A 14,429-nucleotide genomic window follows, 5' to 3' on the forward strand; every position below is an offset into this window, starting at 1 on the left:
TGCATCTGCACGGAAGCGCAAAAGCCTTTAAACTCCAGTAAGGAGCTCGGGTGGGTGGGTGGGCCCTCTGGAGCACCGTACCGGAACGGTATCCAGTGCTTTGGGCTGGCTGCAGTACGCACGTACCGGGGCGTACCGCCTGCAACCCACCACTGTGTTGGGGGAATAGGTAAATAAAATAGATAAGCTTTTCTGAGGTTGACACCAATTTTGCTTCTTTTTATTTTAAAAAGTTTATTTTAATAAGTGTAACTAATTCCACACTACTTATTACAGAATTCCTACACATTTTCCTAAGGGGGCTACATACTATATAAATAAAAATAACCCGATATTTGTGACTCTGAGAAGTTGTCCAAACTCCCAGGATTCCTCTACATTAGCCACAATGGCTGGGACAATTGGGAGCTGGTGTACTCCTTCAATCTTTGGGTATTTCTTATCCAATTGGAATTTGAGAGTTCTATGTTGAGACAGCAGGGAAGAACAAATGAGATGACACAATGAGGTTGTTTGTTGCTTGAGCAAACCTGGAATCTCTTTACAAACCAGCTTCTATTCTCCGTTTTAGTCATTCATCAGAAATTCCAGCCACTCCCAGAGAAGCTTCTCAATGCATTTTAGAGGGTCACCATCTAAGAGAGTTAGAAAGGTAAGCATTCAAATTTTGATTGATCCTTTTCATTTTAACAAACTAGATGTCAATAAAGAAATGTGGAGTTTATTTGATGTTCTAAATGTAAAATAAGAAAACAGTGCCCAAAATTATCGGGGTTCTGACTCTGAATGAAGGGAGAGGATTTAGATTTTAAAAAAATTAAAACAAGGGAAGAAATCATGTAATTCTTTTCTATTTAGAAGTACATTTTTACAAGTTCTGCAGGACTGACTCATAAATAAATGTATTATGTATTGTTAACCTAAGTAACAGAGAAATGGGGGAAAATATAAGTATGTAAGAGTTTGAGTAGCCTTAGTAAACTTTATAGTCACTTAATAGTCTTGATTTTAGTAGATTGAAAATAAAACAAAACCAAAAAGATACAGGATCTCTGAACAAAAAATATCATGAGTTTATAATCTTAAAATAGTGAGTTGGAAGGGACCTTAAAATATCAATTTTTTGCAAGTATACAAATCAGAGGTGGTTTGCTACTTGTTCGTCCCAGATTGGGCGAACCGGTAGTAGCTGTGGCGGGAGGCTCCGCCCACCTGCCTGGACACTTCTGTGCATGCACAGAAGCATTGCATGAGCGTGCGCAAGTGAAGGGGTAGTAAAATAAATTGCAACCTACCACTGACACAAATGTATTTCTTATAACAAATTTTCCCCATTTAAATGCCTTCAATGAAATAGAATCAGCCAGATGTTTAAACTGGATTTGGCAATTTTATGGACCTGGAATAGACATATGTTATTTGATGGTATTACAGGCATTGTTACAGGATGTAAGCCGTTCCAGGTAAAGCTACCTTTGGCAGTTGACTGCTGCTGATTTTGTCAATGCAGATGGTGTTCAAGTGGTGCTCCAGTTATTGTGGGATTACACCAGTGGTGGGTTTCAAACATTTTTAGAACCTCTTCTGTAGGTGTGGACTGCTTTGTGGGAGTGGCTTGCCAGCCATGTGACCAGGTGGGAGTGGATTGCCAGCCATGTGACCAAGTGGGAATGGCTTGGCAGTCATGTGACCAACTTGTAAAATGTGGTGAAACTCACTTAATAACGCTCTTGCTTAGCAACCAAAATGTTGGCTCAGAAACTCTGGCATTTGAAGCACACAAGTCTTAAAGCTGTCAAGTTACAAGACCCTTGCACCATTAACCCTTTAGAAAAAAAAACCCAGGGGTCTTCAAACTTGACAGCTTTAAGACTTTAAGGTTTAGATAGGACTCTTAGAGGTAGGCGGGGCGATTGGTGAGCCAGCCAATCAGTGAGCGGCAGGCGGGGCAAGCGTGGTACGGGCGGGGGGGAGGGAGGGAGCTGGAACCGGTTCTAAATGGCACAGTAGATTTGTGGAACCTCTTCTGTAGAACTGGCAGGAACCCAACCCCGGATTACACCCACGTTGCCTATTAGTATTGGTACTCCCTTTGCTCTCTTTTTGCCACAGCCATTTTATTTTTATCTGCAGGATTTTTTATTTTGTGATTTTTATCCAGGTCTTTCTCTTCTCTTCTGCTGTCTTCAAGTCTATTCCAAACATCTTTGGAAAAACGCATAACAGACATGGCAGTTTTGTAGATGGTACACCAATAGAGTAAGTGAATATCTTTCCTTATTTAGTGGTAACGTTTTCTGAGACTGGGTCATCAGGATAGGAGCTCACTTAGCACAACGGCACATATGAATTCATTATTAAAATTAGTAAATCATTGTTATCTAGGATCTGTACAAGATGTACAAAGCTAAAGTTACATTTGTACCTTTACATGGGGATAAATTATGGGGTTTAAAACATGTCATTCATGTCACTTAAGTATACTGGGCACAAACGACAGCTGCAGTTTAAAACAGATTGAGAATTTTTTATATAGGGCATATGGTAATTACTGGTGGGAAATTATTTATATAGAAATTGTACCAGAGAGTGGAAACAAAGCACATATTTGAGTGCCAGTTGTATATTTATATCTTGAACAAAAATGGCTCCCTGAAATCCATTTGTCAAAACAATATATTTATGTCTTTAAATTGTCCTTCTTTTTGAATGAAACAGCATAATTGAAAAAATACACATGTAGCTCTGACTGGGCCAAATCTAAGACTGAAAAGCACATCTGAGTTTAATATTTTTAGATATTTGTCAAGGATAGCTTTATTCAATTTTTTTTGTATTATGATATGGCTTTATGGCTAGACATAAATTGCTGTTGCTATTGTAAAAACAATATATGTAAGAAATAATGCAATATTATTACATTTGTGCAAGCTTCCCTCTTGAAGAAAATGCCTTGATGATTAAAAAGTGGTAACCATTAAATTCATGACAATTAAACGAATAAGGATTTTACTGCACAGCAATTTTCTGGATTCCATTTCTTGTCCAGTGATCAAATGTTAGAAGAATTTGAAAAGAATTTTCAACATGGTGCTGTTAACAATGGCCTCAGAAGAAAATCAGTTTTATGCAGGTGAGCTTTTAGAGTAATAATTTTAAGAAATGCACATAATGGAATGGAACAGAATGGAACAGAACTGAACTGAATTGAACCGAATAGTACAGAACAGAACAGACAGAATTATTAGCAAAGTGTGATTGGACACAAGGAATTTGCCTTCCCATATGATTTAAATGGGAAAATCCATTGTTGAATCCATCGTAAGTATGATATCATCTATTTAAAAATTTTACCTATTGACTAAAAGTTGGGGAAAATATCCATTTTTTCCTGACATTCTATAGAAAAGCAAGCAGGAGGATATATGCCAGTGATGGGGAACATATGGCACGCGTGCCACAGGTGGCACATGGAGCCATTTGTCAGAGCACGTGAGGCGCTGCCCTGTCAGCTGGCCAGAGCGCATGCGCGCACTGGCCAGCTGAGTTCACCCTGTTTTAAAGCCATTTTTCACCCTCCCCAGGCTCCAGAGGCTTTATGGGAGCCTGGGGAGGGCAAAAACAGCCTCCCCCGCCCCCCCGGACGCCTTCCGGAAGCGTCAGAGAAGCCTCCGGACAGTCCCTGAAGCCTTTGGAGCGCTCAAAACAATCCTCCGAGCAAACCGGAAGTGACTTCCAGTTTGCTCGGAGGGTTGATTTGAGCACTCCGGAGGTGTCAGGGAAGACTCAGGCTTCCCTGACGCCTCCGGAGGGCGTCTGGGGGGGGGGCAGGGGAAGCTGTTTTCGCCCTCCCCAGGCTCCTATAAAGCCTCTGGAGCCTGGGGAGGGCGAAAAAAGCATGTAAAATTGGGGGGTTGCGCCTGTAGTGCGCGCATGCGCAGTGGGGGTCGCGCATTACATTATGGGTGGGGCACACCCACACACGACCCCCCTGCGCTCCCCCCACTTATGGCACGTGAGCCAAAAAAGGTTCGCTATCGCTGATATATGCCAAACTAAACAGATGGGAAAGAAGTATAGTGTATACATTCCTTATTCCAAACTAGAACCAAACATGTTTCAAGAGCTAACTCTTAAAATGATAAAAATAGCATCTTTATAAAAATCCATCAAAATATAAATACAAATCATCCATTGTCAATCACACTTTAATCATTATGAAATACCGTGTTTCCCCGAAAATACGCCAGGGGCTTATATTTTTTTGACCCACGAAATATGGCCTTGGGCTTATTAAAGGGGAGGGCTTATTATTTTTGGGTTGCCGGGCGGCTGCTCCCCTATGACTGGGTTCCCGAAGAGCCGGGCACAGCCTCAGGGTCGAATGGCTGTGTTGCACTGTCGCAGCAGCAACGCAGCAGCCATGAGGTGACCAAGCTTATGAGCAGCCGCCCGGCAACCCCCCTTTCCAGCCGTGCATAGTGCCACTGACCGACCTAGCAGTACCCGGAAGGCACCAAGCAACGCGAGCGCCTGTTCGCCGCCCTCCGCCTCCCGCGGCTCGGTGCCTTCGGAATGCCCCTAGGTGAGTGAATGGGGCTCTGCATGGCTGGAGGGGAGTTTCGCAGCGGCTTTTCCGCTCCCCGCTCGCGCGAAGGGCATCTGCGCTGCTGGCGCCGTCCGCCGCTTGGGGTTTTTTTTTCAAAGCACGGAGGATGGATGCCGCTCTGGAAGTACGCTCTATGGTTGTACAATCTGCAGCCCACAACCATAGAGCGTACTTCCAGAGCGGCATCCATCCTCCGTGCTTTGAAAAAAAAAACCCAAGCGGCGGACGGCGCCAGCAGCGCAGATGCCCTTCACGCGAGCGGGGAGCGGAAAAGCCGCTGCGAAACTCCCCTCCAGCCATGAAGAGCCCCATTCACTCACCTAGGGGCATTCCGAAGGCACCGAGCCGCGGGAGGCGGAGGGCGGCGAACAGGCGCTCGCGTTGCTTGGTGCCTTCCGGGTACTGCTAGGTCGGTCAGTGGCACTATGCACGGCTGGAAAGGGAGGTTGCCGGGCGGCTGCTCATAAGCTTGGTCACCTCATGGCTGCTGCGTTGCTGCTGCGACAGCGCAACACAGCCATTCGACCCTGAGGCTGTGCCCGGCTCTTCGGAAGCCCGCTTGCAAGAGAGCCGCTGCCCAGCAACCCCCCCCTCTTCAGCTGGACACAGCGCCGCTGATTGACCTAGCGGTACCCCGAAAGTACCAAGCAACGCAAGCGCCTTTGCCCCCACCTTATTCCCGTGGCTTGGTGCCTTCGGGATACCGCTAGGTCGGCGAGCGGTGCTCTGCCTGGTCGGAGGGGAGGGATTGTCCAGAGGGTTTATTTTCGAGGGTGGGCTTATATTTTTGCGCACGCGAAAAATGTCGCAAGGGTTTAGTTTCAGGACATGTTGTATTTTCGGGGAAACACGGTAGTAAGGCCAAATTAATACTGATATCCCCGAACACAAATCTGGACAGTTCACTATTAGCCAATTAATAAGAATTCTGGGAGAAATTTACCTGTGCAAAAAAGAGGACACACATCAGCAAAATTCCCAATTGTTCACTAATCACAACATCACAAACAAGTCCTCTCATCTGGTTTTTTACAAACATCATCTAGTTACCAACAGAGCCTCGGAGAGTATCAGTGCCACCTCTCTTTCCTTGCCATTGCAAATTTCATATTAAAGAACCTGTTTTTCCCCATCCAGCTCAGTCTTGTTAGATTCCACACCGTTAAGCAGTAAGAACCTATTAGCAAGGTTAGCTAATAGGCTAGCAATTACAGACTCAACAGGTCCTGTCAACAATCTTTCGGTCATTTCTTCTTAACTGTATCTTTCTTCCATACAATGTTCTTGCTACACACTATTGTCCAACTCTGTCACAGTCTTTTAATTCCTCTAAAAGGCCTCCTTTTAGTTTTCACTTAGTTTTCCAACTTCTAGCTTCAAAGTAACACATTCTTTCCTGCTTATCCCTCCCCCCCCTCACTTTCAAGTTCCAGTCAATTTTTCCTTTTCCATTTATTGTCCATTCATTCTTCCAGATGTTTCTATTTGCCACTTTCCAAACTACATGTTCACCAATATAATGGCCATCATATTAACTGTAGTAGCTTTTTGTTTTTTTACATCTACCTAAAACCAAGGATCTGTATGTTTTTATCCCAGGCATTTCATGTAGGTGGATTAATCATGGTGATGGAAATGTTTTTGCCATGTTCAGTGGCTCTCTTGTAATTGTTGATTCATATTCCTGCACCTAGCTTGAGAATTCTTGGCTGAGCCAAGTTTAAAACATTGCAAACTCAAAGCATTATTGTTAACCTCTGTGTCCTCTTATCAAGAATTAAGATAATAAAATGTATAACAAGATATTTGTTTTGTCTCGATTTAGAGAATTAGAGAATGATGGCATAGTGGGAGTCACAGAGATTTTGGTGGACAAACCAAACTGAACAGCAGCTAGGCCTACAAAATACAATTGAACTTGCAAGGTAACCAAGATAAGACTTCTTAAATAATCATTCTTCTTACTATTGTTCAAGGTGTTAATCATGGGCCATCACTGATAGAACAGAAATAACTACATTTAATAGAAATAACTACACAAGAAGATAAACTCTGACTATTCCCAGCCATGAAATGGAGAGGGCTCCCAGCCTGTAATTTAAGAAACAGTGTACAATAGCTTCTTTTGGGCAAGTAGCCATTATTGGAAAGCGAATGAAATGGAGGCAAAGTTTACTTTTCACACTACAGAGTTTGCTATTACATATATTATACTGTTATATTAGGTGTATATCCATCTTTCAATCTAGTATTGAAATTGTGTAGACAATTATAATTTAGATGTGTAACAATTTTGGTACCCCATTTTATTCGGATGCCTTCTCCAATCTGATACCCTGCAGTAGTTTTATTAGATCTTACAATCCCAGTCGGCCAAGGAATTCTTGGAGGTATCATTCAGGCATTATAGAGGACACAGGACAATCTACAAATGATTTCAATTTCTCTCATTCTAGTTATTGATTCAATCACCACCAAAACAATTCAAATAACTTTAAGATTTTTCTCCATAAGAGCTTTTTAAAATTTGTCTGTGATTTTAAAACATGTAGACTCTATTAAACTAGTTGTTTTAAAATTTGTCACAAAGTTGTGAGGCAAAGTGTGTCATTTGCTGTGCCTTTCAAATATTATAAGTACGGTATAATGGATTCCATCCATTGAAATGAAGAAAAGGTAGGATTTATTGTATTTAGGGTATTTATTCTCTAAGCAAGTTTCCTAGGAAAATGGACTCCATTGTTCCTTGACAACTTGCAAACTCAGTTTCAATGGGCAGAAACAGTATTATCTAGCAACTTACTTTTTTAAAAAAAAACTCTGATATGAGTTTATATACTTTATGCCATACTGTATATTTAATTATTTATGAAACTTGTATGCTACCTATCTTGCCAAAGGCAACTCTAGGTGGCTTATGACATTGAATTAAATGAAGTATAAAATGTTAAAAAATAAATAAGGTTATAAAATTGATATACAGCTAATTTGTTCCCCACCCTATTACCTACTTGGTCTGCTGTATAGTCTTCACTGCTGATGGGCAATTTCTGGGACCCATTCAAGGGAGTCTTAGAATACTTTATCTTGAAATAGACTACCCTTCAAATATATGACATCTTCAGATCTTCTAACTTCCCTTTAAGTCAGGGGTGTCCAAACTTTTTGCAAGGAGGGCCAGATTTGGTGAGGTGAAAATGTGTGGGGCCGATCATTCAGCCTGACATTCTTTGAACCCTTAACATTAAATGTGAATTAACTACCGTATTTTTCAGAGTATAAGACGCACCAAGATTTTGAAGAGGCAAATTAAACAAAAAGTTTTTGCACTCTCCCATGAAAATGGGCCTTTTTTTTAAAAAAAGGGCATGAATAGCCTTTAAGAGGCTTCTAGAGTGCTCCTGAGGGTTAGGGGGGGCAAAGTTGAGCACAAAATGGCCCCTTTTTTGCTCATTTATGCCCTCCAAAGCCCCCAAGAGCACTCTGAAAACCTCCTAAAGGCTATGGACAGCCATTTTAGTGAAGGGGGCAGAGTTTTGGGAGGCAAAAAATGCTGTATTCAGTGTATAAGATGCACCCAGATTTTTAGCCTCTTTTTTGAGGGGAAAAAGATGCATCTTTATACTTCGAAAAATACGGTATTTTATGAAAGACTAAACAAATAACTCCAGTGGGGAGAAGAGGCTGCGGGCCGCTTGAAATTTGAAAAAGGGCCACATTTGGCCCCCAGGCCGCACTTTGGACATGCCTGCTTTAAGTCATCTCTGCAGGTCCTATAGCAAAACCTGATCTGAAGCATATTTTTGGGTTTGGATAAGTGGCTCAAGATTATTTCAGTTCCTATATATTTGAGGGTTGTAGCTAAAAACAAATGCTCAGTTTCATCATCTGTTTTCCTGCGTGTACATTGTTTCTTTGAATGTTTGAGTGCACAGAAGACAATATGCAGTTACTTTCTCGCTCTCTCCTCCCTTTCAGTTTGGTCCAAAGGCCTCAAAAATGTAACCAGCAAAACCTCTTCATGTGGGTTTTGGAAAAAGGCCATACTTCTTGGTAGTACCCAGAACCTATATCACCTTTTGTGTTTATTACCTTCTCATATGTACTTTGACCTATTGTATGTTAGCCAGAAAGGATTATAGAATCAATTTTCAATCAGCCAATAATATATGCATGTTATATGCAAAACAGGAAAAATAGCAATCAGGAGAAAGATGCTACTGCTCTCTAAATGTTATTTAAAAATCAACTTGATCCTTGTTGACCTCCATTCCAAGAGGGGAAAAAGAATAAAGGAAACCCATTTTTTGCTATAGCAGCAGCAAGTATTTTCTTGTGCTTTTTTTTTCAACTAATATCAGCTATGTGGCTTTAACTTTAAATGCTACTAGTGGGGGTTTACTGAATATAACAATTTTGCCAGCATGTTGTTCCTTATTATATCCCTGAATGCAGACTGTTTACTCATGGATCTGCCTGAGAGATTCCAAACTCCACCATTTTCCCTCTATCATCATGGGAACAGAAGCTATAGAGGGAGGGTGGATAAATGTTAACAGTCTTAGCAAGAAAGAGAAGTTGACTCACACCAAGCAATTCAGCAACAATCACTGCCATTGGAGTCCTTTAGAAAAATATGCATTATGGATGTACTGTTCTCAGTGGTCTTGAAAGGGAGGGGGGTGGAAGGAGGCAAGGAGAGGGGAAATAAGGCATGTAATCATTGCTATTGCATTTAGAATGATTACCTTTAATAGAGCAGCACAACACATCTCATTTTAATAATCAAACAAAACAGCTGACAATCATTCTTTTCAGACATATGCATAAAAGAGAACAGCTGTGTATGCTCTGCAAATGCTTCAAAAGAAATGTTATGGATGTTGTGCATATGTGGCAAATCATGAATGTAACACTTTAAAACAAACACATCTGTTCATGACATAGCAACTTTAACAATTCAAACTACACAAAGTTGTAGAAAGTTTACAAGAGCTAGCCAGAGTTCCAGGCAGGCACTTCAATTTGGCACTGTTCCAAGTGAATATATAACATTTACTATCCATTTGCTCTGCATCTTAATTTTGACTGCCCCCAAATTAGCTGCTTTTCCTCTGGAGCACAGCCATTAATCTCCACTAATAGAAAATGTACATTAAAGAACTGCCAAAGGGAAGGTTTAAGCAGTAAACAGATAATGGCTGCATGTAAATGAGTTATGATTTCTTTTGAAAAGCATGCCTCAAATTTTCCAGTTTGTTCTGCAGAGAGAGACACTGATATTCTTCAGCAGGAATTTCAATTGGTTAGTCAAACAAGTAGTAAGATATTTAAGCTCAGAAGTTAAAAAAAGAAGTTATCTGGGGTGAAATTTTACCGGTTCACCCGAACAGCTAGTAAGAAAATGTTACTGGTTCGGGTGAACCAGTATTTCCAATAATCAGCTGTGACGTGTGATTTCTATTAGCTAGAAGCAGGATTTCCTGCTTTCTAGTTAATCTAAATCATGTGGCACAGCGGAGTTTCCCCCCCTCGCTGTTCTACTTACCTTTGCAGGTGTGCTCGGTAGCAGGCTCCACCCACCTGCCCAGACATCATCACATCTGTTTTTGATGTTGAAGATAGAATATTTGAGTTGGAGAGCTTGCCTGAGGGAATTTCCCTGGATTAAAACGCAAGGACAACAAAAACCAACCTTACCTGTTTTTTGGAATGCTCTGAAAATGATGTACAATACAATAAAAATAAAATACAATAGTAGAGTTGGGAGGGACCTTGGAGGTCTTCTAGTCCAACCCCCTGCCTAGGCAGGAAACCCTATACCATTTCAGACAGATGGCTATCCAACATCTTCTTAAAGACTTCCAGTGTTGGGGCATTCACAACTTCTGGAGGCAAGCTGTTCCACTGATTAATTGTTCTAACTGTCAGGAAGTTTCTCCTCAGTTCTAAGTTGCTTCTCTCCTTGGTTAGTTTCCACCCATTGCTTCTTGTTCTATCCTCAGGTGCCTTGGAGAATAGTTTGACTCCCTCTTCTTTGTGGCAACCCCTGAGATATTGGAACACTGCTATCATGTCTCCCCTAGTCCTTCTTTCTCTTAAGCTAAACATACCCAGTTCCTGCAACCGTTCTTCATACGTTTTAGTCTCCAGTCCCCTAATCATCTTTGTTGCTCTTCTCTGCACTCTTTCTAGAGTCTCCACATCTTTTTTACATCGTGGCGACCAGAACTGAATGCAGTGCTCAATGCAGTACTGAATGCAGTAATAATGTACTCCAAGATTAATTCTGCATACTGCCTACATATGATCAAGGAAATGGGGGGAGGGGCAGCTGTTGTCCCAGTCCTGTCAAAGATTTTATTTCCCCTTCAAAGAATCCCTTTGTTAAGTGTTTCAATCAATTTTTGCCAGCTGCCTGCCATATCTCTGTTATGACTCATTTTTAGGTCTTTTTAACACTGGGAAATCCTAGTGTCGGAAGGAGTGATGAGACAGCAAGAGAAGCAACCCAATTTCAAATATCTATAAAATCAGAATTCTTCCTGTTTCAGAGGAAGGAATCAGAACGGTCTAATGACTGAGAAACTGTCACAGAAGTCAGACTTCTAATTTTTTTGGGGGGTGGGGGAAATAAATACAGTCAAAATTGTTTTCAACTTTTTTTAAACTCAGGGCTTGGATGTGAGTTATGATTTAGAAAAAAACATGGCAAAATCCACAAAGTTTATCATATTTTTATGATTAAAAACCACAAATATATTACTTTGATATATATTTTTTTTGACAGAAAAGAAAGATGCCTTGGGAAGAAACAGCTAGAGAATATTTTGTGAAAGAATTTCCTACCCAGAAAAATGAGGTTGAAAAGTGCTTCAGTTGCCTTCAGGAAGTGGCAAATCACATTGACAGGATCCACAAGGGCTGCACCACTGCCAGCCTTGTTTCCTGTTCCATAAGTGCCACCTCTGGCATCTTGACCATTCTGGGGTTGACCTTGGCTCCTATCTCAGCAGGTGGGAGCTTAATCCTAACAGCCACTGGGATTGGCTTGGGAGCAGGAGCCACAGCGATCAGCCTTTCTGCAGCTTTATATGAGAATATTATCAATTCAAAAGAAAGGAAGAGAGCTGAAGATCTCATGAATGAATGTGAGAAGAGCCTAAGAAAATCAGTCCAGTCTCTTACAATAGATTCCAGAACTGAGCTGACCCCAAATAATGGAGTGATGGGGAAGAATGTCAGACAGCTTGTCTCTAATATTTCTGGTCGGGTTCCTGACATGGAAATGGCTGCAAAGAAGATTAAAACAAATGTAAAGGCATGGAAGACTGCTCAAACACACCTTAAGACTTTAGCAAAGCAAGCAGCTAATGCAGGAAGGAGCTCCTGGAGTAGGTTTAAGAACTCAAAAGATATTAAAAAAGCTTTCAGTGGACCTACCCTTGCAATGACCAAAGGAGCTAGGATGTTAAATGCTGTATCAGCTGGAGTGTTTCTCCTGGTTGATGCCTATGGCCTTGTCCAGGATGCTAAACATTTGAAGAAGGGAGGCAAAGCACAGCTGGCTTCAGAGATAAGAAAGAAGGCAAGCTTACTTAAAGAGGAACTGCAGAATCTCAGCAAACTCTACAATGAACTAAAAGATGTGGTGTAAACTTAAGGAAAGAGCCAAGAACCACTTCATATATATAGCAAATACAGCATTTACTTAATCTGAAGTACTTTTGGGAGCTGACAATCATGAGGACTACATTTTGGTTTTGCTTTATAATAATCTAAAAGCTACTTTAAACTTTTATTTAGTAGGTATTATATGACCCAGTAGTGGGATTCAAAAATGTTTACTATCAGTTCTTCGGGCATGGCTTGGTGGCTTGGTGGGAGGGTAACAGGGGAGGGATACTATAAAATCTCCATTCTCTAGAACTGTATTAACTGAAAATTGCTGATCAGAATCCAACATTGTTTTGCCAGATAGTATTAAGAAAAGAAAAAGGGGAAAAGGTTGATTAATTCAGTTTTCTTTGTTCCACACAGTTGAATACATTTCTGACTTGTTCTGTGTTCTTTTCTTTCACTCTTCTTGTTTGACCTGTCTTTTCTGCCGATTTGAAGACATGCATATATCTGTGAATGAGTAGCCATAGGTCAAATTTATTTTAAAAACTATGTAACTAACAAATAGTATCTCTCTATTTACCTTAGTGATAAGGTAGTTCTGTATAGCTCTATCTAGCTTGTGTTGGAATTAAGAAGTCTATTAAAGGGGCAATTATATGGACCTGTGCATCAATAAACCTATACAACTGCTGAAAACTGCCTATTACTTCTTGAGATTGGAGTGCCACTGGGGACAAAGGTCCTAAATTGCTTAAAGTTAGCTAGTCCTTACTGTTTTGCCCCACCCCCAGCTATTGAAACTCACTCTTCCCAAGGTCCTGTTGCCCAGTGTTGTTATGTGGTTTCCAAACCACTAAGCTATGATCTGTTATCTAAGTTTGTGTTTCTTTCATTTATTGGTTTTATCAGATGAGCTGGATTCATTTGCTTGGGACAAATCAATGTGTCAGCAAGACATTGGTTTTAACATAGGTTTACACTATAAGAATTATGAATCATATCGATTTGATTTTTTTGAAATCATTTTCATTTCTTGTTATTAGTTGATATTGTTCAGATTGCTGTGAAAGCTAAACTTTACTTCCATAGTTGCCATTCTTTTGTTGCTTCGCAACACACGTCTTCCTGGGTGACAGTCGCTGTTTAAAGGCTGTTCTGCTGGAAATGCAGGATGTAAAATAAATAAATATGTCCAACTGCAACAAGTAGAAACAGTTGCATGAATTACTTTCTATTCTGAATAATTCAAAAGTTCTCAAACCTGTGAAGTTCAGCTTTGTAGAAGTGCTGATATTACTATCTTAAAAAATAATTCTGAAAGTAAGAAAATGACCTTATTTTGATGATTTGCCAGCAAACAACCATCTTTGGACTAAAGTTCTAATACTAGGGTTGATAGAAATCTTAACAATTGAGAAATATGTTTTAAAAGATATCTTTTGGCATTATCCCATAACATTTTGCTGATCAATGAGCATCACCAACACCATGACTCCCCAGAAATCCTTCTCACTGTCAAATTTAAAAAAAATACCCAAATTTTGTGATTTCCACGATTTTATGCGGTACTATCAACATTTTGTGAGTGAAAATTGCATGAGATTTCAGTAGAATCTCATACAAAATCTTGGTGCAATGTATGGCTGCATTGTGAGATTTAAAAACTGTTGGGACAGGTTACCAGCCAATAAAAGTTGCTAGCGTCTCACTTTGCTCTATTGTGTACTTGCTCTTTTAGACAATCATTTTATAACATTGGATTATTAGCTTCTGATGAACAATTTATTTCCCAAGCAATTTATTCCCAAGGTTTTTCCCTCCAGCACAAAGACCATATGTGAACAGGAAGGATGTCTCCATGTTCCCAGACAAGTTTGGCACTGTGGAAGCTAGTAAAGCAATCAGAGCACAGAAAGGCAGGCCCAATAAAATGTTAACTTTTAAAAAGCACTGGAGCTTTTGAATAAAAAGCACTGGAGCTTTGGGACAGTTTGCTCTCACCAAACCAACACAAAGCTAACAGATGTGAGATTTGCCTTGAGATGATGATGATGATGAAATGGGAAGTGGTTTGTGGAAAAGGCCAGCTCATTAAACTGGTTCTCCCAAGAAAGAAGGACCCAGAAATGGATATTTTTAGAAATTAGAAAGAGTGTAAAAAAAAAACTTCTCTAAAATCTCTTAGTGCTTTTGAAAA

General features: G+C 40.5%; 1 protein-coding gene across 1 annotated transcript in view; it reads left to right on the top strand.

Moving 5' to 3' along the window:
* LOC309394041 (apolipoprotein L3-like) overlaps nucleotides 1-12,926 on the top strand; it is a 42,306-nt gene extending 29,380 nt beyond the window's left edge. Inside the window, exons 3-7 of the mRNA XM_081956724.1 lie at nucleotides 572-652; nucleotides 2,162-2,259; nucleotides 3,050-3,133; nucleotides 6,435-6,534; nucleotides 11,400-12,926. Coding sequence (XP_081812850.1) covers nucleotides 11,409-12,266 — 858 coding nt within the window. The 5' untranslated portion in view covers nucleotides 572-652; nucleotides 2,162-2,259; nucleotides 3,050-3,133; nucleotides 6,435-6,534; nucleotides 11,400-11,408 and the 3' untranslated portion in view covers nucleotides 12,267-12,926. The remainder of the gene's footprint in view (nucleotides 1-571; nucleotides 653-2,161; nucleotides 2,260-3,049; nucleotides 3,134-6,434; nucleotides 6,535-11,399) is intronic.
* The last annotated feature ends 1,503 nt before the right edge of the window (nucleotides 12,927-14,429 follow it).

This window comes from Natrix helvetica, assembly GCF_964273705.1.
Source record: "Natrix helvetica genome assembly, chromosome: 6".
In the NCBI taxonomy this organism is placed as follows: Eukaryota; Metazoa; Chordata; class Lepidosauria; order Squamata; family Natricidae; genus Natrix; species Natrix helvetica.